The sequence below is a fragment of the Lissotriton helveticus genome, chromosome 4_1 (genome assembly GCF_964261635.1).
Source record: "Lissotriton helveticus chromosome 4_1, aLisHel1.1, whole genome shotgun sequence".
Classification (NCBI taxonomy): Eukaryota; Metazoa; Chordata; class Amphibia; order Caudata; family Salamandridae; genus Lissotriton; species Lissotriton helveticus.
In genome coordinates this window covers 540331617-540356955 of record NC_136063.1, presented here as the reverse complement: position 1 = coordinate 540356955, position 25339 = coordinate 540331617, and the positions used below count along the sequence as shown (strand labels likewise).

The following is a 25339-nucleotide window of genomic DNA, read 5'->3' as shown; positions in this document are numbered from 1 at the left end:
TCTCCGGGGATCGAATTAGGCGAAAAGGCAGAGGACAGCCTTGATGAAGCAAGTGAGCAGGGCGGGTGCATTGTAAAGTTATTTCGCCACATATAGTTGTAGCGAAACTACACGTCACGCAGGGAGGCCCCTTTTTCCTCTATGGAATTGGACGTTTTCCTCTAAACTATTTTAACGCTGAAGACAATGATTTTCTTCTTCTTGAAGGGTATGACTACAGGCCCCCTCCACCCCGGCAAGACCATGGCGCACTAGTACGGCGTCTTTAATGTTTGTCATTTTGTATAAGTGTTTGTTTTGTCTTATGCTGCACCGCGGCCATATGAGTAAAGGCGTTTTTTAGTCACTGTAGGAAATTATAGGCAGTGGGTTTAGCATGCATTTTTACACACATTGTGATCATTTAATCTACATGTTACTCCCTACTTTCACTGTAGGGTGTTCGCATCATTACTTTCCCCGGAGAATCTAGGTAAATCAACCTATGGCTGACAGGTTGTTTTTAAACTCTCCACTCTTTTTTCTTGTAACAGATACGGAATGACGTTACAGCTTACATTAATATAAATCTGTTATGTGATTTCTCATGGCATTCTAATTATTGGGATCCTATTTAGAGACATTAAGGAGTGGCACCAATAGGAACTGGTTTCCAGTAGGTCCTGATGAAGAGCCTATAGAGGAAAGGCTCGAAACATGTTGGCCAACCTGAAGAGATAAACTCATTGTAAACTATTTCTTACCTCAGAACCTTCCTGATTTTAACCATGCCGGCTAGAGGCAGGAATAAAGTAGGAGTCCTACTAGTCAGGTATTTTTAATTTGATAGCACTTCCTTTCCACTCCCCTCACATACACTGTCTTTATCACAGATGTTATTTCAAAGTGCTCCTGCATTTTCGCTTCGTCGTAGCAGGCCTCGATCCGAGGCGGATCGGGATGAAGCATGCCACCAAGGTGCAACCCTGGTGGGTGAGGGTTTTCTAAGAAAAAACATGTTTTTCTAACATTTTCATCACTGTGGATAATTTGCCATTTTCCAAGCTCTTCCCCTGCTGGGTTTTTCTATTGTTGAGTAGAAGTATTTTAGCCAATACCTTTTATAAAATGTTGTAGTCAATGTGTAGTATGGATAGGGATCTATATATGGGGAACCTCTTGAGTTTAGATAAGGAGCCAGTCTTGGTTTCTCTAATTATAGCAGGCAATCGGCCAACCTCAAAGGTCATCTTGCATTATGCATCTAGTTACAGGTCAAGCACTCCCCATATGTTGTAAACTTTAGCGAAAGCTGATCCATGCATGATGATTTCCCAGTTGCATATCTACAAGTGTTCCCATTATTTCCTGGAGCCTAATAGGGTGATCCATTTCCTTCCTAATTCTTAGGGTCACCTGCAGTAGGGTCACCTCTCTGAGGAATTCTTCTATTTAAGACACTGCACACAAGTAATTCCTGGTGTATGTTTGTGAATAACTGTCATGGAAATTCTACTGAATTCCTCATTCATTTGATGAATGGAATCTTAGCCATCCCTGACTGCTATTACGGGAGCGCCCCTATAGTCTGGTTTTATGAACAACGTGACCAATCTTTTCGCTCTTTCCCTCTCCTTATGTTGTCTTGCCACATACAAGGAACAATCTATGCAGTGCCGTTTTTTCCACCAAAGTATGACTTCTCTCCTTGGCTTGCCTGAGGTATCCCTTTTCGTTGAATCGTGTATGGTTTCCTGCTCCAACCCAGCTAATGAGTTGTTTAGGGTCCTATCTCCGTTTCAGTTCTGTGAATTCCTAATGTTACCCATATACAGTGGCACCTCACCTTGATTTTGATCACATCCTGTTCAGTTAGGAGGGATTAAAGTATTGCACTTTAGTGTCCCTGAATGTGTTGCAAAAGGTGATTTCTGCCAGCACTGCACATTGTAGGCATTATGAGACTGTCAGGGCATCTGTTCTTCCCACCTATTACTCAGGAGAAGTGGGTTATATTTGATCATGCATTGCTTTTCTCAAACATTCAGTGTGATACACCAAAGTCTGAAGTGACTTTGCATATTATGCAGTTCCAGCACACATGCAGATCATGCGTAAGCGAATAAAATGAGTACTCCTGCTTCCTCAGCTTTATAATGCACCAGCAGTTCACTAGCACCCAGCTTGTCAGCCAATCCTGTGAGGCCTTCACAGTCGGACTTAACGTTTTGTGTGGTAAAGGGGGGTAAAATCAATCCATTCAACATAAAGGACATTTTACAAACAAGCATTGGTGGTGTGTTCACCTCAGTAGTTGTTTAGGACCAGATGTTCAAAGGACTTTTGCATTTCTTAACGGGCCGAATTGTAATTTTGGGCTGTTAATAAATGCAAAACTGCCTTTTCCTATGTACAAAAGCCTTAAGGGAATCGCAAAATGTGATTTCTACCCAGTTGAAATCACATTTTACAATTTCCTAAATAGGAATTCGCAAATAGGGATTTCCAATTTATATATTTCTTAGCACATGTACAGAGGATTTCCTAAATGCCAGATGTGCAATCGGGAAATGCAATTGGTAACCATGTGCAATTTAAAAACAGAACCCCACAATGCTTTTTTTAAAAGTGCTATCGAGCGCACACATGCCTTTAAGCATATGTGTGCTCTACAGGTGCACCACTACTTTTGGGATGAATTACAGGGACCTTATGCACTTAGCCATACTTGGTTTAGCATTTCCAAAACAGTGATTTGCTAATAGGAAATCGCTGTTTTGAAAATGCAAAACCTGCCCCTTGATACAAATGACATGAGACTTCCTAATTGCGATTTCCTAATAATGATTCCTATTCTGTAGGAATCGTTATTAGGAAATCGGTAATTTCATACATATCATTATACATATCATATATTGCGATTCCTGTCTAGTTGCTATTTAGGAAATGCAAAATTGCATTTTCGTATATCTGATCCATAGTCAATAAAGTGTAGAAACTTGATTGCTCATCTTTAGGTGCATAAACGCTGCCTAGTGCAACCGAGAAACTATTTAGTTTACCTTCCACCAGAGCATACCTGTCATCCTTACAGAATAATACTGTAGCTTTCACAAAGCACACTCCCAGCTCCACCGATATTGGCTCACACCCAGATCAGCACTCCCCTGGCATAGGATGAAAACTGGTTGCTCGCTCTCGCCTCTTCCGCTGGCTCTAATCCAGCCCCTTCCATTGCTGTCAAATGGGACTCCTGCAGAAAGGTTATATTTACCTCTGTACGTTTGAGGATGGAATGTATTTTGTGTTGTTTGCTGACAGTGCTCAAACCTTGGACATTCCAGGTGGTAATCATGCGTAGTTATTAAGAGGTGCACAAACAAATGATGGACAGAATGCTGAACAAATCAAACATTCACCCAGAGTCATAGATATGGGTTAAATTCATCTTTTTGTTTTGCTCACCATGCGGCTCTGGTTTGGATCCAGCCATATGCAAATCAGTCTTGACCCTGCTCCTCTTGGGAACAGTCGAGCCTGACTGTCAAGTCAGGTTGTCCCTTGACCAGAAACAAGCATCCTGAGACCGGTTTTTGGGTATCACCCCTTATCCGCCGGGCTATCTTGAATCCAGTGGCACAGAAAGAAAGGGGCCCATGTCTGTGCATACCCATCCCGCTTATGGTGTAAAATGCAGCTCAAACAACTAATGGAAGGAATGCTGAACAAATCAAACATTCATCCCAGTCTTAGATCTGGGTTAAATCCATTGTTCTTTTGATCACCCAGCCACCCCAGTTTGGACCCAGCCATATGCAAATCAGTCCAAGCTGGAATGGTGTAGCAAGCAAAAAAAACAATGGATTTAACCCACATCTGTGAATGGGGTAAATGTTTGATTTGTTCAGCAGTCCGTGTATCATCTGTTCTTTTTGTTCTTATTAAGAGGCGTCATAATTCTGTTCTATGTTTTAAAGCTTTGTTAGCTGCGGGCCATCTCCCATTTCTGTATATGGAAGCTGTATGTTATCTCCCTTCTGCTCTCCCTCTAGTGTGTTAATAACTTGTTCTGCTTGCTGAACCTGCACAACCTGCCTCAAGCAGTCCCGAAACCTCCCTGACCAGTAGCAGGCACTGCCAATTTTCCCCATGGGCAGGAAGGGTGGGACCGCGTTTGGACCGGTGGGGGGCATTTTTGTTACTGGGGGTCGGTACGCACAATCGGCCCCCTGTAACAAAATCTCAACAGCAGTGTTTCCCACCAGCGTCCGCCTCTCCCCCGCATCGGAGGCCAATACAACATAATTGACAGGGCTGGTTTGAGGTCCTAGTCCGGCCTTGACTAATATAGAGAAGTGAAATTCATAAGCCCAATCTATAACCATCAACTTGCAACTCTAGAAGATCTCTTAGCCAACCTCTTTGTCATTGAAAGGGAGAGGGGTATACCCACCATTAAGTTAGCAGACATGCTGCCTGTGTTTGGCACATATAAACCTCATGGCTGTTAATTGCTACCATCTTATATAGTGAGCCCCAGCGGAGCCAACACCACTAATTGTACTATTCTTGTGCCTCCCATCCTTTCCATTCCCCCACAAACAGAATAATGCAAATCTACAACCTTTACAACTAAACCCCTATTTCATCACCTGCCATTTGAAGAATTCAGGGTGCCAGTCATCTTTCTTTTGTTCATCTAGGAAGGAAAAGAGGCACGAGAAAAATAACACTGGGGTAAGGGTGATAGAAAAATGTAGTCTCTGATCTTCACCCCTTTTGCACTTTCTCTCAAGGAGTTACAGCCATACTAGGTATTTCCCCATCTGTAGGATCACTGCATGAAGTTTTTCCAAATTACTTTCCGGAACATGCTCTGCACAATCCATGCACCGAGCCATCTGTTGGTGAGCCATCCATTTCTAATGTTCTTGCTGATTTTTGAAACGTTGCCACCTCAGCAATTGGATCATGTCTACCTTTCTGTATTTGTCTAAATAAGCGCTGTCCTCATTGAAACTCAATATCAGCATTATCAAAAGTGGTACATGGCTAATTGTGCACAGCAGTAGATGAATCCATTTCTTAGCAAGAACATCAAATGCCTGAAGATCGTTCATCCTTGGGAGCAACAAAATGTCCAGTAGTGTCCACTTCCTGGCACTACCAACTCTGCTTCCCGTAAAGTCACAGACTTGTAGAGTGGCCATTCTAGGGAGAGGATTGTGGAAAGGTAACTTCAAGGAGGGAGATCTGAGAGAGAATTTGTAAAATGTAACATGTTTTTAACTACATGGCACCTCCCACAGATCCCTTGGGGAGATCTAACTTTCCCTTTAATTACATGGAGTATTCTTAGACCTTTCCCTTGAAGACCTAGGTATAGTTTGTTTTGGCTTCTTCAGTGTTACTGTACTAAGAGAAAACAATAGTTAGGTGAAATAATCTCTTCTCTTTGGCTAAACTACATTCAGTACTGTAAGAAACGGGGTTACTGGTTAACTGGGGTGTGAGACCTGGTCAAGCTGCAACCACAGTCCTTGTCAGGGTGAGGTACAAGCCAACCCTAAATTAAGCTGTGCTCATAACTTCTGGTAGCTTGGCACAGAGCAGTCAGCCTTAACTTAGAATCAATGTTTAAAGGATTTGTGCAGCACTTCAAACTGTAATAAAGTGACAGACATCACAAAAATGGATCCCACACTGAGTTAGAAAAAATAAAGTGACTTTAATAAATTAAACAAGAACAAAACGACAAAAGTCCAATCAGTAGAACGGAGATGTGCACGTCTAAAGATTTCAGATAAAAAGGAACCACAAAGCATCAACTGTAGCTATCTGGTTGCACCAGACCAAGACAAAGTCACAAGTTCAGGACGATTGCGATAGAGTATGGGCTGGCTACAGCGACCCAGTCAGGCCCGCTGAACAAAGTACCTTAAATCCTGGTTTGCGGAGCATTGCAAGGTTCCACGCCAAAGATGAGTCATGCAGCCAAAGCAATGCATTGGTTCCGTGGTGTGGCAAGGCTGTGATGGGAGGTCCTGCATTGTCATCGAGGATCCTGTCAACAGGGGTTTGCATTGTAAAGTCTGGCGTCAATAATGCATCGCACAATATTGGTGATTCATCAGTACCAAGGAGTTTCAATGCTGCGACGTGGTGTCTGTCATCATCGAGACTGCCGTTGATGAAGGATGCAGGGGCCTGGGCCAAGGATGCGTCACGCAACTGCGATTTGGATGATATCGCGGGCTACGAAGGCAATGTGGATCTTTGCAACTGGTCTGAAACACGCAGCAGCAATGATATGTTGGTTCTGCTTGGGGTTGCACTGCACAGCAGAGGAGATGCTTTGGTTCTGCTGGGTCCACAGAGGCTGGCAGAGCAAGAAGGCCTACATCCAAGGGTCCAGGACTGGGGTGGCACCACTTGGCAGTCCTTCAGAGCAGCAGTCAAACAGAGTGGCAGTCCTTTCAGCATCACAGCAGTCCTTCTTCCTTACAGAGGATCCACAGGCCCAGACGTGTACTGAATAGTTGGTGTCTAAGGTCCCATATCTATACCCAATGGTGCGTTTGAAGTGAGGAGCATCTTCTAGAGCCTTGCCTTTGAAGTACACAGTTGCACTGCATTCATGACCCTGGCTCCAGACTAAATACCGGTGGTATGCAGCCCTTTGTGGGGAGGCAGGACACTAGCTATCCAAGTGTAAGTGGGGCTGTGCCCAGCATCTCCTTTCTATACTGCTGGTGATGGCCCATCCAGACAAACCTAAGCTCCTTGTTGTTTGTGGCTTTCTAGGAGGAATTCACAAAGCTCAACTGTCAACTACACCTGTACATATGACCCAAAGACAGGCTGCAGGCACTCAATGGATAAGGCAGGAAAATGGCAACTTTCTAAAAGTAACATTTTCGAAATTTAATTTAGTTTCTGACTTCACCATGAGTTAGGATTTTCCATTACAATTCCAAGACACCAAACATTATCTGGTTACCTGCTTCCATTTGGAAATTACAGCTTATTAATTGTAATAAGGTAACTACAAGGTCATTGTATGGGAGAGGTAGGCCTTGCAGTAGTGAACATTGATTTTAAGAGTTTTTATCTACCAGGTCATCTAACATTTAAAAGCACATGGCCTACTTTTTAAATACATTGCACCCTGACCTCTGGGCTGTCCTGGGCCTACACTTGGGGTGGCTTATATGTATTAAAAAGGAAGATTTGGGTCTGGCAAAAGTTCTTTTTTTGCCAGGTCAAAATGGCAGTTTAAAACTGTACACACGGGCTGCAGAGACAGGCCTGAGCCATGATTAAGGTGCTACTTAAGTGGGTGGGACAACCAGTGGATCAGGCCCTTAGTAGCATTTAATTTACTGGCCCTTGTCATGGGTAGTGGCACTTTACTAGGGACTCACAAGCAAATTAAAATATGCCAATTGGGTATAAGACATTGCTACCATGTTTTGAGGAGCAAGTACAAGCACTTTAGCACTTTAGCACTGGTTAGCAGTGGTAAAGTATAAAGAATCTTAAAGCAGCAAAAAAGAAGTCAGCAAACAGGAGGGTTGAAGACAAGAAGTTAGGGGGAAAGCCACACCAAGGATTTCAGGTCTAACAAATACAATTCTAACAAACAAAGTGCATTCCACTGAAATTTTCTTCAGGAAATTTGGGACGTTTGTATGAGGGGGTCACTTTGTTCATGATCTGCACCGCCTTCAATCAAGTTATTCAATTACAAAATACACAACATCTCAACATCTCAACCTGTCATTCATGTGCCTCGAATTGCAAATGATTATAAACACATTTTCCAAGTGGCTTGTTCTCCAAATCTTTCTCTTTTTCTCTTGGGGTAGAATTTATTGTCTCTAACACTTCCTACTCAATCATTCTTTGATTTTGAGTTTTAAATGTCTCTCTAATGGTTTCGTAAGCTTTTATAAGAACTGACAAACTTTTCAAGAAATATCAAAAGACACGCCTTAATCTTTTCTTTGCATTATCGTGTAAATGTCCAAACAAGCCTCGGAATACTTTTCCTACTTGTTCCTATAGATCTGTCTTCTCTGCTTAAATGTCATAAACATAGTTCTGAAATTTGTCAAGGTGAAAAAACACTAATTTGTTCTGAAGCAGATGCAGCCTTACCGCAACTGCACCTTGGACACATGAGCTGTTGCCCATGTAATCTGTCACTCCTCTCCAGTGCTTAATTTGTAGAAAAGTAAATGCCAGAGTCCTTCTGAGGAGGCTACTGCAGCTTGCATCCACCATTTCGCCTGCCAGAGCTACCAGTGCAGTGACAGTACCAACACAAGAACTAACCATCACACTCCTTCAAGAGTGATAATTCAGACTATTAAAGGCCACCCAGAGCTATAACAAATGTTTGAGCAGCAGGTATTAGCCATTTTAATTGTTGAATGATAAAACTGTTCTTGTACTTATTTCACAATTAGAGAGACTGCGTCACCATGTGGCAGACTGTCACAAGTGCTGCTGTTGATAATTAAGTACCAGTGCCAAGCACCAGAAATCACCTGCTCAGATTAAGTACAGCTCCTCTCTGTCCAATTGCTATGGCCAGACCTTGGGAATTATGAGAAACTGTCTTCGGGTGGGTTGATCATTTAAGCAAGAACCCGCCTATGATGGCCAGTGTTTGTTATCCTAGGAAACGTTTTCCTTTCCTATTGTGCTTCTCTTCAAGAGCCTTTTTACCTTACCCTCAAGGACACTAATAGTGACAGCAAGCCCACAACCACCTATGAGGAGCTGAGTGCGATTGACCACACATCTCTTAACTCTATGTAGCCAAGTGGTTTCAAGAACAGTGGTCTGAGAGCAAACAGACACCAGTTTTGCTTAACAACTGGTTTCACTTGCATATTGCTGATAGATCAGTCCAAGCATTGTGATCTTTGTTCCAAGCACTGTGGTCTTGGGTAAATCGACCCTCGTGGTGGGGTACTGCCCTCTTAAAATCAATCGTCTTGGAATTGATCACTGATTATGTGAGAAATAGGGTTATTGGCCAGGAGAATGCAATCCTAAACAAGCAACAACCAAAGTCCTTGTCAGGGTGAACCACAATTCTGGTAGCTAGGCACAAAAGCAGTCAGGCTTAACTCAGAGGCAGTGTGTAAAGTATTTATGCAGCATTCAAGCAATCACATCGCTTTTGTATGTGTCTTTTTCAGTATTTTGTTGCATACTTGGTACGTCATCTTGAATTGTGTATCCTACAGTCTTTGATAAAGTGATGTGAATATTAAATTAGAAACTATAGTGTCTGTTTATTTCAGGTTGTGCCATGGCACATTAAAATTCAGTAGTGAGTAAAACGGCCTCCCAAACCAGGAGCACCAACATTCCTACGTATGGAATGCTGAGCCTCACAGGTACAGTGACATGAAATTAGCACTTCAATTTTATTGTTCGAATTCTCTTTGAGCGCATTGCATGCCTTTAAAGTTCATTATCCTTAATCCGTTTCTGCCCAGTGTATCCATGACGTGGTTCATTTTTTAATTCTAGAGATTGTGGCAGGATGGTTATTGGTGGCATTTATATATTCAGCTGGTGCATACATAATTTTGTGGTTTAGAATCTGTCAACGTCTCTGGTATTACACGTGTCCACAGAACACACTTGTAATGCGGCGAATTAGAATTCTGTCATTCATGTGATGAACTAACCCGTCCGCCGAACTCTACATCACCCTACCCTAGTCTGTGGTGCCTACGTCAGTGCATCTTTTTTTATTAGTCATTAATTCGCACTAGTGTTTTGAACTTTGCATTATTATTGTCTTGTTCTCTTAAACCTCACATCAATCATAATTTGAGATTTTTTAAATATTACTGCTTATTTTCATTTTCTAACCAAATCTCTATATTAAAGTAGCTATTGTGCTCCCTAATCTATTGCACAATATCCTCCATAACTGGAGCTATTTGTGTTTTGAATTCTCTTAAATCAACAGCATGATAAAGTTAGATAAAACCGTTTGTTACATTATACATATTTGTTAAATCACACTGCGTACACACTTGAACGGGCATGCCCTTTTAAAAAGAGCTCACCGGCACAGTCACTTCACCTACCCTTAACATATTGTGTCCCCTGGCCCACATGCTTACTTTTTAAATCAGGAATCAGCCTTTCATTGTTAGCAATTATTAGGACCCATCATACCAGAAGTTGAAAGGTGTGAGGGTTTTGTAAGGGAGATAAGGACTGTGGGGGATATTGACCAAAGTGGAAACTTCCGGATTCTGGGGTTTGCCATTCACAGGGAATCAAAAATCCGCCCGCCCTCCACAAGGCTGGGTGATTTGTGATACGGAGGAATTAGAGGGTGAAGGAACAAAAAAGGTGAGTTTAGCAAGGGACAGTTTTAGCCCAGATCTCTTGACTGGGGGTGAATGTATGATTTATACAGCATTCCGTCCATCATTTGTCTGCGTAGCACTAGGTAGTTGTGCAGCTAAATATTTTGATTATTTCAGAGACAAAAAAGGTATTGTTTTCAAAGATAATGAAGGAGATGGACAGTTATTTGGGTGTGGAGTATGTGTGATATGTCTAGTAAGATGGCTTCAGCATCGGCTCCTTTGACGTGGACACTTTTTGTTTCCTTTTACTCACTGAGTACATATTTACCTTTTGAGATGTGGGCCAAATTAATCCCTACACCCACCAGTCAGGCACTAACAGCACCCAGAAGCATCCAGTAGCATCCCACTTGCTTATGTTCACGGAGGCCAAACAACACCCAAACAACAAGCCACATTTACATTCACATGCATACTCCTCAAAACCTGCTGGGTCACCAAAAATGCCAAAGAGATATGAGAACTACTGCATGACCACACTCCATAGCTGCTCTTTCTCACAGAAACATGGCTAAAACTATCATCAGCACCGGACATCGCTACTGCCATCCCGTTTGTTACACAATTGTTAGACAAGACCATCAGCACAAGCCCGGAGGTGGAGGCGCCATCATAGTCAAATATATCAGCTGCAGCACCTATATGGACAACCCTTCCAGATACATGGAACACCTAACATTCAAGATACACTACAAGGGCAACTTCTCCATGGGTGGAACCCTCATGTACAGACCACCTGGACCCTGCACCAATTTCTCCAGTGACATCACAGACTTCGTCGCACCCCTCATCATCAAAGCCAGCAACCTTCATCATCCTTAGGTACTCTTACGTTTACCTCAAAGACCATACCGACCCAAACTCTATGGCCCTTCTAGAAATCGTCACAACCCTTGTCCTCACCCAGCACGTTACTGAACCCACCCACACCCCCAGACACCTAGGAGTCTGGGGATTTTCTTTTTCAATCAGCAACATCACAGTCGACAAGCCAGCTACCATGACCTGGACAGACCACGACTGTGTCATTTTCAGTATACACATCTTGCACCATCACAGACTTACCACTACAGGAACCGCCCACTGGAGCTGGAAAAGCATTTCAGAACAGGAGTGGGCTTCCACCCTATCCAAGCATCATCTGAGGCACACCAGCAACTTGTTGAATGCCATCAAAAACCTCAACAGTGTGGTCACCTCTTGCACTGACCCCTTGTCTCCCTTCAACTTCCACCCAAAGGCAAGGCCCGACCACAGGCCAGTTGGTACACAGAGGACCACAGTGTGATGAAACAGCGCTGAAAGCAACTGATGCATATTAAGGTGAACAAGTCAAGACAACCGAGATAAAGACATCTTGAAAGCAGTCCTAAGACACTACCACGAGCAGATACAGAGCACCAAGCGCACAGCTCTTGCAGATCACATCAACATTAGCACTAACAGCAGCAAGGAAATCTTCGCCATCATCAAATATTTCACCAAGCCTCCTGTTGCCTCCAGCAACATCACTCCCTCACCAGACCTTTGCAACAAGCTCTTGTTTCCTTCTGTACCAAACTCACCTCCATATACAGCAACTTTGACCCTCAGCAGGACTCCATTACGATTGCAACTAAACTTCCCATCACAGCCAATGAACAAACCCTGACCTCGTGGCCTGTGTCACCACTGATACATTTCTGCTACCTTGAAAACCATCAAATCGGGGTCTTCATTTCACCCTTGCCCCCACCATGCCTTCATCAAAGGACTCATCTCCCTCCTACCATACCTGGCAAAGGTATGATCAATCGACACTTCACCGACCGCTGCAACAATCATTAGCTCCTCAATGCCACATTGTATCAATTCAGGCCCAACCACAGTACAGAAATAGCACTCAGTGCTGCCATAGACAACATCCATTTGATCCTTGTCATAGAAGACCCTGCAGCCCTCATTCTCCTGGACCTCTCTGCAGCATTTAACACAGTATCACACCCCATCCTCATCAGGCGCCTGCACAAGATTGGCTTCCAAGGACCCGCTTACCTCTGAATCTGCTCCCTCTTAACTGCTAGAACACAAGATGTCAGCCTGGCACCTTACTCCTCGGAAGTTGGCAAATTCATCGGTGGAGTCTCTCAAGGTTCATCGCTCAGCCACACCCTCTTCAATGCATACTTGATTCCTCTGGCCAATGCCATCAGCGCACACTACATCAACATCCTCTCATATGCCCATGATGCACAACTCATGCTCTCCCTCTTAGATAGGACCCCAACATAAGAAACAAGTTGACCACCTGGATGACTGAAGTCGCTGACTGGAGTAAGACAACTGTCTCAAGGTCAAAACTGATAAGGCTGAGGTTGTGAGCTTCAGCAAGAACACCTCATGGTCGGACTCCAACTGGTGGCCAGCTGAACCCAGACCCACACCAGATACCTCAGAATACTGCAAACTGGAAATGAGCACACAAGTCAACATTGTCACTGCATCCTGCTTCTACACCCTGAAGATGCTGAAGAAATTCTTCAAATGCTCCCACGCAACACTAGAAAAACTGTCACTCACTCCCTACTCACCAGCAAGTTGGACTATGGGAACACCCTCTATGCCAGGATCACAAAGCAACTCACTAGAAGACTACAGACCATTCACAGCTCAGCGTCAGACTCCCACACAGAACCCACATTACACCACACCTCAGGGAACTACAGTTTGGAACCTCTTTGGCTGAAACATGCAGACCACTTCACTTGAATTAATATGTTCACATACTTTTGAAGAGACGTGCAAGACAATTCCTCTCACTAATGTCCACCTATTAGATTTTAACCCTACCCCAGGGACCAAACAATAAAATAACACTGGGTACCCTGGAGGTAGTTTTAACCTTTTACTTCACGGTATCGACCACTCACATAAACTCAACCTAACAAATAAACCAGCTCCGCTGTAATCAGGCATCGAAGCACACCTAGGAAACACTCGGCTTCTTGGGTGGTAACCCGATAATGAAGCATGCCACCAACTGGGTTGCTGGGTGAGGGTTCTTCTATCAACCTAATGGGTTCCCCTTCATTGACCCGGATGATTGGGTTAAGTCGTTCTCTTTGTTAGTGTAAGATGGTCGAACATAAATTTGGAACAGCACAATTGAAGCTGGTTATGGTGAGATCTCTGGTAAGTGCCTGCCCAACTGGAGATAAGACATTTTGTTCAGTGATTGCTGCAGAGATAGTGCTGCGCTAATTGTTCAGCTTCGGGAGCTGGGTCGTCGGGTAGAGGGGACTGGTGAAGGCAAGACATGATGAAGTAGATGTTAGTATTTTAATAAGTGAACGTTTGTATACCCAGTAAGGGGTTAAGAATAGTCAGTAGTCCCAACCGTAGATCAGAGGAGAGAGGACTTACACTATAAAAGCCATGGACTTCTAAATCAAGAGTGACCAATTACAAGACAAAAATTGTGTGACAGCACTTCAACATTTGTTGATAGTCATCGTGGGGTCTTGCAGCAAGCAGGACAAATAGGTCACAGGTTGTGACAGTTGTCAACACCAGATTATGATACACACAAAAGTTGATGGGAGGAATACTTGCAATTTGTCTAACCACTGGCGATCGCTCGGGATAGCATCCCAACCCATCGTTCTTTTGCTCACTATGTCACCTCAGTTGGGCCCCAGCCATATGCAAATCAGTCTTGACTCTGTTCCTCTTGGGAACAGTCCAGCCTGAACTGCCAGACCAGGTCCTCCCTAAACAGGAAACAAGCATCCTATGACTGGTTTCGGGGTTTCACCCCTCATCAGCCAGACTAGCTTGAACACAGTGACAGAGTGAGCATGGGACCCACATCTGGGCATACCCATTCCAGTACATAAAAGACACAAAAGTTGATGGGAAGAATGCTTCTAAGTTGTCTAACCACTGGTGACCCAGATCTAATAGTGACAGGGGGTGAGTGTCTGAAAAGTTTTAGTGCTCCGTCCATCATCTCCTTATGTTTGCTTTGTTCACCCTAAATTGGCACGGTATACCTAGACGTGGGTCCCTTGCTCACTTTGCCACTGGATTCAAGCTAGCCTGGCTGATGAGGGGTGTTACCCCGAAACTGGTCCAAGGATGCTTGTTTCTATCCAGGGAAGACCTGGCCTGGCAGTACAGAATGGAATGTTCCCATGAGGAACAGGGTCAAGACTGATTTGCACATGGCTGGGTCTGAACTGGTGTGGCGAAGTGAGCTAAAGAACGATGATGGATGCAACCCAGATCTAATAGTGACTGGGGGTGAGTGTCTGAAAAGTTTCAGCACTCCGTCCATCATCTCCTTGTGATTACCAGATTATGATGGTCAGATGTCACAGCCTGTTCTTGTGTGTTTTAGATTCAGTTTGTTGTTTTACTTGTGCAACCATATCAAGGCACTGCATAAGTGTATGTGGAGAGTTTGGATCTTTTTAGCATGGCTTGGATCCCACCTGTTTGCAGGCACCAGACAGTAGAGGAGGCAAACATCTGCTAAAACAGTGCAACCCTTTAGTTCCGGGTGGCGGAGTAGCAGTTTACAGTAGTGGAGTCAAATAATGACTGTCTCTCACTTAGTGTATCACCAGCCCTGCATGAATTGTAATCTATACATTTTCAAGGAGAGTATGACTCTCATCCCTTACATTTGACACCTATGTGTAGAAGGTTTATAGGAAATGCTTAATCTCACCCAAAAATTGACATGTTTTTCTACTGATCTTATTGGATGCTGTTGGACTTGAGCCTTTTTGGCAGGTTCATCCCTAGACTTTTTGCCTTTAGCCTCTGGCATGATGGTAGTGATTTTAGGCCTCTGCGCACTTTAGCACTGTGGGCCAGTGTAAAGTGCGTACGCACTCTGAGTGTGTGTGCTGAGTTGGTCTGCCCTCCCACAGGAATGCATGGGAAATTTGTTTGTCCATGATAGTTCCTGATGCGTGGGGAGTGCAAGGTCAAGTTTGGTATTTGTGAACTCGTGAGATTAAATGCTGTGCGATGAGAGGTGAGGATTTATTGTAGCTAGTGTAGAAGTGCCACTTCTAGAAGTTGGCCTGCAGTAAATGTGAATTGGCTGTCTGGCGTGTGATTGGCTGGAGCTGGCTGGTGTGCCTGGCTCCAGGAGACAGGATGGGTCTGCCCCGGTGGTGAATGGAGAGATCTGCATGCTTGATGGCAGGGAGGAGTGCACCTGGGACCTGAATAAGGCTGCGCTTTCCCTCCACAATGCTGGCTCCACCCCCTGTGGTGCGTCTGATGTCCCTGGCCTGTCTTGTGAGTAGGAAGAGGGGCTGAGCCAAACAAAGTGCTCAAGAACCAGTTGCATCTGGTTCTCCCCTTGCCTACACTGCTACAACAAAGGATTTGTGTGTATAAAAGAGGGGCTGTGACCCCAAGTAAATGTTCTTGTCTTGTACTGGAATCTACTAGGGGCGTGCTGCTGCTGGAGCTCAGGGGAAGGCTTGCCTCCCTGGGCTCTCCCCAGCCCCTGGATGCCTGAAAGACTCTTGGGGACCCCTCTGCCTTTCCTGGGATGATTGGGGGACTTTGTTTTGCACTGGAACCCTTTTGACTTTTGCCCTTCCTTGCCCCAGGACCTTGCTGCATCTTTTTAGCACCCTGGGAGTGCTTTCCTCTTTATCCCAGGACCTCTGGTTACATTCAGCGCCCTGGGAGCGCTGTGTGCCTTATGCCCGCTTATTTTTTGCTTCCCCATTGCAGGTGCCCACCCTGCATTATGTCCGCTGGATTTTTAATTAATTATCCCCGATGCGCAGGTGCCCACCCCGAGTCTTCCTTTTTATTAATTTAATGATTCCCGAGGGAGCCTACCCCTCATTTTGTGCCCAAAAGAAAATCACCGCTGCGGCCCCGGGTCGTGGCAAACCAGAAGTCAGGCACTCCTGCCCGTGACATGGGCGGGGCCTGCAGCCGGGCCGGAAGGGTACGAGAGGAATGCGTTCTACGCGGGGCTTCCATAAGGTAGAGAGAAGCCCCGCGCTGTGAGAAGAAGCCACCCGGAGAAGAACGGTGGTGCCTGCCTGCGTGGGGCTTCCATGACTGAGGGAGAGCCCTGCAGGCAACACCGAGTGCGGCTGGAAGGCGGAGGGGGCGCGAGGCACATTGCCGGTGCCTGCCCCCACCGTGTGATCGGAAGACGACTGGAGTCCTGCACCGGAGTCCTGGTGAGTGGGGGTGTCCCAGTTTCCTTCCCGAGCGGCCCCACTTGGCAGGGGGGCGCTCCAACGTCCTGACCAGTTCATTTAAAGCCCACGAAGGGCTCCGACATTAAGCCTACTTGTTTACGGGCCATAGGGGCCCGTGCTCTTGCCCCGGGAAGTATTTTTCGAGGCCCAGGACCAGTTTCCCCTGTAGAGCGGCCCCGGATGGCAGCGGGCCGCTCCAACATCGTGGGCATTTTCATTACCAATGCCAGAACACTCCCCAGGGCGCTCCATAGTGCTTGGGGCCAAGTTCCTTCCCCTTATTTTGGCGCATCATCATTTAAGGAGCCAGAGTGCTCCACAGTCTTTGAGGACATTGTTTATTTACAGAGCCTAGACGGCTCCCAGGGGCCCATTATTGATTTACTGAGCCCCGTGTGGCTCCATTGTTTGGCACAAGTTATTTTCAAGGCTTCTGAGAGCCCATGCCGCATTTTGTTGCTTCCCAGCTGCCCAGCAATTAGTGGGCAGCTGCACTGTTTAGGACCTTTCATTTTAGGGGGACATGTACTTTTATCCAGGAGTGAGACGCACTCCTTTCTCCCTACCCTGGCCTGCACAGCTGCGCAGCACTTAGTGCCAGCTGCAACGTTTAGGCCCTTCATTGATCTTCCCAGCTGCCCAGCAAGTAGTGGGCAGCTGCCACGTTTAGGTTTGTGCCAAGTGTGCCCCTGTGACTGTCGCTGTTTAGACAGCAGCCCTGACTTTATGGACAGAGGGCATTTGAGCCCCTTATTGATGGCCAGTTGGCCCTGGGGACTATTAGGTTTTATAGGGCGCAAGGCCCTAAGGTCATTTATATAGGTGCTAGGAAATGTTATGTTTGTTGAATGATTTATGCACATTGATTTATGCTCATAGATGTGCTTTTGTGATTCTTAGGTTCCACCTTATGTTTTAATTCTCTACTGTGGTCTAGGCTTGATTTATTCCCTACTACAGGAGATGTGCTTTTATGGTTACTAGGTTTTACCTACTGTTTTACTTCTACTGTGGTCTAGGTTTGATTTATTCCCTACTGCAGGTTATGTGATTAAGTGTATTTCCTGATGTTAGGAGATTATGGTTTATCCTATTTTTGCTTATGAGGTTGGCGCAGAATAGAGTTCTCGCCTTATGTGTTACTGTGCCTGTTCTGATTTATATTACAGGTTGACGCTGATTATAGTGTCTGCGAGTGATTTCTGGTTGTGTTCTAAATTCATATGTATTCTTACTTTTTACTATTTCGTTACCAAGTGCTAATTTTGATAGTGGCCCACGTGGCCCTGTCCTGTGTAAATAATCCCTTGTAAATATTGCCCGTGCCAGTTGGCACAGTGTATAGTGACGGATTACTATCTGAAGTGTTTTTATTATGATACAAAGGCTATTTTTATATAACCTTGTGTGGAGTTCCTTTTGTGGTGTCTGCAAACACAACAATGATGGACAGAATGTGGATCAATGTCACACATTCACCCCAGTCCAAAGATCTGGGCCCAAATCCATCGTTTTTCCACTCCACACCACCCTGGGTTAGACAATGGCGATATGCAAATCAGCGCTGACCCTGTGCCCCATGGGAACAGTCCAGTCCGAACTACAAAAGCCATGTCCTTCCCAGAACGGAAACAAGCATCCGAGGACCGGCCCGGTTTCGAGGTAACACCTCTCTTCAGCCCGGCTAGCTTGATTCCAGTGGTGTGGAGTGCCTGGGACTCACGTCTGAGCATCCCCAGTACACTTAGAGCGGTAACTGCAAACACAACAATGATGGACAGAATGTGGATCAATGTCACACATTCACCCCAGTCCAAAGATCTGGGCCCAAATCCATCGTTTTTCCACTCCACACCACCCTGGGTTAGACAATGGCGATATGCAAATCAGCGCTGACCCCGTGCCCCATGGGAACAGTCCAGTCCGAACTACAAAAGCCATGTCCTTCCCAGAACGGAAACAAGCATCCGAGGACCGGCCCGGTTTCGAGGTAACACCTCTCTTCAGCCCGGCTAGCTTGATTCCAGTGGTGTGGAGTGCCTGGGACTCACGTCAGAGCATCCCCAGTACACTTAGAGCGGTAACTGCAAACACAACAATGATGGACAGAATGTGGATCAATGTCACACATTCACCCCAGTCCAAAGATCTGGGCCCAAATCCATCGTTTTTCCACTCCACACCACCCTGGGTTAGACAATGGCGATATGCATATCAGCGCTGACCCTGTGCCCCATGGGAACAGTCCAGTCCGAACTACAAAAGCCATGTCCTTCCCAGAACAGAAACAAGCATCCGAGGACCGGCCCGGTTTCGAGGTAACACCTCTCTTCAGCCCGGCTAGCTTGATTCCAGTGGTGTGGAGTGCCTGGGACTCACGTCTGAGCATCCCCAGTACACTTAGAGCGGTAACTGCAAACACAACAATGATGGACAGAATGTGGATCAATGTCACACATTCACCCCAGTCCAAAGATCTGGGCCCAAATCCATCGTTTTTCCACTCCACACCACCTTGGGTTAGACAATGGCGATATGCAAATCAGCACTGACCCTGTGCCGCATGGGAACAGTCCAGTCCGAACTACAAAAGCGATGTCCTTCCCAGAACGGAAACAAGCATCCGAGGACCGGCCCGGTTTCGAGGTAACACCTCTCTTCAGCCCGGCTAGCTTGATTCCAGTGGTGTGGAGTGACTGGGACTCACGTCTGAGCATCCCCAGTACACTTAGAGCGGTAACTGCAAACACAACAATGATGGACAGAATGTGGATCAATGTCACACATTCACCCCAGTCCAAAGATCTGGGCCCAAATCCATCGTTTTTCCACTCCACACCACCCTGGGTTAGACAATGTCGATATGCAAATCAGCGCTGACCCTGTGCCCCATGGGAACAGTCCAGTCCGAACTACAAAAGCCATGTCCTTCCCAGAACGGAAACAAGCATCCGAGGACCGGCCCGGTTTCGAGGTAAGACCTCTCTTCAGCCCGGCTAGCTTGATTCCAGTGGTGTGGAGTGCCTGGGACTCACGTCTGAGCATCCCCAATACACTTAGAGCGGTAACTGCAAACACAACAATGATGGACAGAATGTGGATCAATGTCACACATTCACCCCAGTCCAAAGATCTGGGCCCAAATCCATCGTTTTTCCACTCCACACCACCCTGGGTTAGACAATGGCGATATGCAAATCAGCGCTGACCCTGTGCCCCATGGGAACAGTCCAGTCCGAACTACAAAAGCCATGTCCTTCCCAGAACGGAAACAAGCATCCGAGGACCGGCCCGGTTTCGAGGTAACACCTCTCTTCAGCCGGGCTAGCTTGATTCCAGTGGTGTGAAGTGCCTGGGACTCACGTCTGAGCATCCCCAGTACACTTAGAGCGGTAACTGCAAACACAACAATGATGGACAGAATGTGGATCAATGTCACACATTCACCCCAGTCCAAAGATCTGGGCCCAAATCCATCGTTTTTCCACTCCACACCACCCTGGGTTAGACAATGGCGATATGCAAATCAGCGCTGACCCTGTGCCCCATGGGAACAGTCCAGTCCGAACTACAAAAGCCATGTCCTTCCCAGAACGGAAACAAGCATCCGAGGACCGGCCCGGTTTCGAGGTAACACCTCTCTTCAGCCCGGCTAGCTTGATTCCAGTGGTGTGGAGTGCCTGGGACTCACGTCTGAGCATCCCCAGTACACTTAGAGCGGTAACTGCAAACACAACAATGATGGACAGAATGTGGATCAATGTCACACATTCACCCCAGTCCAAAGATCTGGGCCCAAATGCATCGTTTTTCCACTCCACACCACCCTGGGTTAGACAATGGCGATATGCAAATCAGCGCTGACCCTGTGCCCCATGGGAACAGTCCAGTCCGAACTACAAAAGCCATGTCCTTCCCAGAACGGAAACAAGCATCCGAGGACCGGCCCGGTTTCGAGGTAACACCTCTCTTCAGCCCGGCTAGCTTGATTCCAGTGGTGTGGAGTGCCTGGGACTCACGTCTGAGCATCCCCAGTACACTTAGAGCGGTAACTGCAAACACAACAATGATGGACAGAATGTGGATCAATGTCACACATAAACCCCAGTCCAAAGATCTGGGCCCAAATCCATCGTTTTTCCACTCCACACCACCCTGGGTTAGACAATGGCGATATGCAAATCAGCGCTGACCCTGTGCCCCATGGGAACAGTCCAGTCCGAACTACAAAAGCCATGTCCTTCCCAGAACGGAAACAAGCATCCGAGGACCGGCCCGGTTTCGAGGTAACACCTCTCTTCAGCCCGGCTAGCTTGATTCCAGTGGTGTGGAGTGCCTGGGACTCACGTCTGAGCATCCCCAGTACACTTAGAGCGGTAACTGCAAACACAACAATGATGGACAGAATGTGGATCAATGTCACACATTCACCCCAGTCCAAAGATCTGGGCCCAAATCCATCGTTTTTCCACTCCACACCACCCTGGAATAGACAATGGCGATATGCAAATCAGCGCTGACCCTGTGCCCCATGGGAACAGTCCAGTCCGAACTACAAAAGCCATGTCCTTCCCAGAACGGAAACAAGCATCCGAGGACCGGCCCGGTTTCGAGGTAACACCTCTCTTCAGCCCGGCTAGCTTGATTCCAGTGGTGTGGAGTGCCTGGGACTCACGTCTGAGCATCCCCAGTACACTTAGAGCGGTAACTGCAAACACAACAATGATGGACAGAATGTGGATCAATGTCACACATTCACCCCAGTCCAAAGATCTGGGCCCAAATCCATCGTTTTTCCACTCCACACCACCCTGGGTTAGACAATGGCGATATGCAAATCAGCGCTGACCCTGTGCCCCATGGGAACAGTCCAGTCCGAACTACAAAAGCCATGTCCTTCCCAGAACGGAAACAAGCATCCGAGGACTGGCCCGGTTTCGAGGTAACACCTCTCTTCAGCCCGGCTAGCTTGATTCCAGTGGTGTGGAGTGCCTGGGACTCACGTCTGAGCATCCCCAGTACACTTAGAGCGGTAACTGCAAACACAACAATGATGGACAGAATGTGGATCAATGTCACACATTCACCCCAGTCCAAAGATCTGGGCCCAAATCCATCGTTTTTCCACTCCACACCACCCTGGGTTAGACAATGGCGATATGCAAATCAGCGCTGACCCTGTGCCCCATGGGAACAGTCCAGTCCGAACTACAAAAGCCATGTCCTTCCCAGAACGGAAACAAGCATCCGAGGACCGGCCCGGTTTCGAGGTAACACCTCTCTTCAGCCCGGCTAGCTTGATTCCAGTGGTGTGGAGTGCCTGGGACTCACGTCTGAGCAACCCCTGTACACTTAGAGCGGTAACTGCAAACACAACAATGATGGACAGAATGTGGATCAATGTCACACATTCACCCCAGTCCAAAGATCTGGGCCCAAATCCATCGTTTTTCCACTCCACACCACCCTGGGTTAGACAATGGCGATATGCAAATCAGCGCTGACCCTGTGCCCCATGGGAACAGTCCAGTCCGAACTACAAAAGCCATGTCCTTCCCAGAACGTGTGCCTAGTGTGTTGTTACTGTGTGTGTTGTGCAAATACTTTACACATCGCCACCGAGATAAGCCTAACTGCTCGTGCCAAGCTACCAAGGGGGTGAGCAAGGGTTATCTTAGGCATGCAACTCCCTTTCCCTGACTAGAGTGGTGGTCTCTGCCTGGCTTTGGCGCAAGCCTTAGCCAACCAGAGATCCCATTTCTAACAGATGCAAATGCTACTTAATATTGTAACTTATCTTCTATATCAACTGTTGTCACGCTTCTGCATTCTTTCAAAGTAATCCGAGGAAAATTTTTTCCAGTTCACATAACAGTCTCTCACTTTTCAATTTATCTAACACAAAGGATTAGGAGATTGTTAGTGGGTTCTCAATAACTGGTGTAACTCCTTGTGGGTTTAGTGGGGGTTTTATTGTGCACAATACACGTTTCTTTCGTGTAGCCACGATAGAGGCAAAACAGAATAGCGATGTTGGTGCAGGTGTAGGTGTCCTGCTGACTTGTCCTCTTCTTTCAGCGTCTTCAAGACGTCTTCCTGGACTCAAGTCGCTGTCTCTGTCGTGGAGGTGCTCGAGGAGAGAAGTGAAATGGGGAAAACTGGTGAGAATCTGATCTCCTGAAATACCACAGGAAGGGGTAGTGAGGGAAAACCAACACTCTTGTGATAACTGTGCGAAGTGGGAACGTGATAGTGCGGGGTTAGGGAAGGGAACCACCCAAGATGAGGCAGGGGGCAGTTTTCCCCTACTTTTCCGGTTTCTCCCGCTGCCCTACCCAGCCCATGAAGCGTTTTCGTACCTGTGTTAGCCACGCTCCTCCGGGAGCATGACTGGGTGAAGTGTGATCCCCGCAGCTCCTCTGCTCTGTCAACGTCTTCGGTTCCCCAACATCCTCTCCTCCGCCAGATAGCAATCCTGGGCCGGTTTCCGATTTCTCATTTTTTGAGGCTGTTTTGCTTACATACATACCACTTAGCTATTTTGTGATCGCAATGGCAGAAATTTGGCGAATTTTGGCGTTTGCGATCACAAAATTGCTTTCATACATATGGCCCATAGTCTCCCGCTCTGGAAAACTCATACCCCGCTGGGCTTGTCGGTCTCCATTCCTCGTGCTGTGTGGAAAGAAAAGGTGATTGGTCATCCTGTACCTCCCACTAGTCAGATGTTCATGACAAAGCCTCCCCGGGGAAATCGGTCTTGCGACAAAGATGCTTATGCACAGTCCAGTCCTTATACTCAATCAGTCAAACTAGGGGAAGGACAAACATAAACTATGCAGTAGATACTTGCTTGTATTTTTTTAATCACAGGAATTTTCTGTAAATGTGACTTAACAGTAAGGACAGCATTAGATATGGAACACATATTTTGGTGAAGAACTCCTCTCATGCACAGCTTAGTTATTCACAGTAAACTGTGGGGCGCTTCACATATGTGTGAAAGGGGAAGGTAATTTGTACACATTCATATCTTTTGGACTTGACATCCTTGGTATGGTATTCCTCTGACTTTTTGCCTTCACTCCCCTATTTTTGTAGAATTCATTTTGTTGGTTTAGGACTCCAGGCACTTTACTCCTGCTAACCAGTGGTAAAGTACTTGTGCTCTCTCCCTTAAACATCTTAAAATGGGTCTACGCCTAACTGGAACATTTAATTTACTTATAAGTCCCTAGTAAATGCTACTACATGTACACAGAGCCTATACATTAAATGCTTCTAGCAGACAGCAACACTGATTGTGCCACACACTAAAGTAGCACTGTAATTCACTTCTCAGGCCTGCCACAACAGCCTTAGTGCAGTTTTCAGGCATAAATCTTGTTTAATGCCTATCAGTCACCATTAAGGTAGGCCTGAAGGGACCTAGGGCAAGGCACTTTTATTTAAATAAGTAAAACGTGTTGAAGTCCTGATAGTGAAAAACCCGTAAAGTATTTTTTCACTGTTGTAAGGCTATCTCTCAAATACAGTAACACTGGGTTACCTTATTACATTTAATACGTGATTACTTCAGTTTGGAAAAGGATACAGAAATGTTTCTTCCACTCATTTGAATTTAAATTTAAATCCCCTTAAATGGTAAAGTCGGATTTTAAGTTACTATTCTGAAAATGTAACTTTTAGAACGTTGGCATATTTCTGCCTAAATCAAATGTGCCTTTCTTTCTGTTTCCAGGGTCACATGACTGTGAATGGCTCGCCTGTGGTATGTTGTGCATTCCTTTCAGACATGGGGACAAAAGAGCCATGTGTGTGGGGCAGGGTGTTCTTTTCCTGAGCAGCGTGTCCTGTTGGTTATACTTAGCTCTTCCTGAGTTTCAAAGACTTACCTCAGGGATATGTGCATCACCTTCCTGAATTCTAAGGACTGCCTGCCTTGCCACTAACAAATGCAGCTGACAACGTGCCTGCCTGCCCTTTGTTACACCAGACAGTTAAGAGCCAAACCCAGGATAGGGGGAAGGTTAGACAAAGGGGATATCCTCCACTCACAGGTTGGCGCTGGTTGTAAGAATAGCTCCTTCAGACACTCTTATCAGAACACTCCTGGACCTGTGAAAGATTTAGAAGAAAGCCTGTCCTGCTGTCTAAGAAGGAAGACTGGATAAGTGTGCCTTGAACCCAGGTCCTCGGAAGTGACTGCATGGGTCAGTTGACTGACCTACTGTTTGAGCTACAGGAACACAACAAGCTTCCAGAGGCCTTCCCTTCTGCTGCCCAGTGGACCAGAACTCACTGGACCTGTCTGGGCCTTCTTGAGCCCTGCATCTGGCCTCTGTTGGAGTGAGTCCGATCCCAAAGAAATGCCCTCCACGTCCTTGACCTGTGACTGTGTGCTCCTCCTGAACTCCAGGTGAAAATGAAGACATTTTGAGCTGTTCATGACTGTGAACTGACTGCCTGTGGCAAACGACATCCTGCTGTGATACACGTCAATGTGAATCTCCAGCAATGACTGTTCTTTGCATCCTTCATGACAGTTCACATCAGCAGCAACAGCTTGCATTGACCACCAACAAGATGCTCCAGTGGTGACTGGCTCTTCATGCCACAAAGCGACCACCCCCGATGCCCAACGCTTCTCACGCCGACAATGAACTCCTTGCCACAAAAACAAAGCTCTAGCTGAGACTCCTCACATAGACACAGACTCAAAGAAGG

At 46.2% G+C, this 25339-nt stretch overlaps 1 protein-coding gene across 3 annotated transcripts in view; it reads left to right on the top strand.

Annotated features, from left to right (window-relative positions):
* The window catches only part of HNF4G (hepatocyte nuclear factor 4 gamma), a 543810-nt gene that overhangs the window by 93059 nt on the left and 425412 nt on the right, over nucleotides 1–25339 (top strand). Inside the window, exon 2 of one of the 3 annotated variants that reach the window (XM_078687128.1) lies at nucleotides 9297–9392. The exons of the other annotated variants lie outside the window; for them this stretch is intronic. Coding sequence (XP_078543254.1) covers nucleotides 9377–9392 — 16 coding nt within the window. The 5' untranslated portion in view covers nucleotides 9297–9376. The remainder of the gene's footprint in view (nucleotides 1–9296; nucleotides 9393–25339) is intronic. 3 annotated transcript variants of the gene reach the window in all.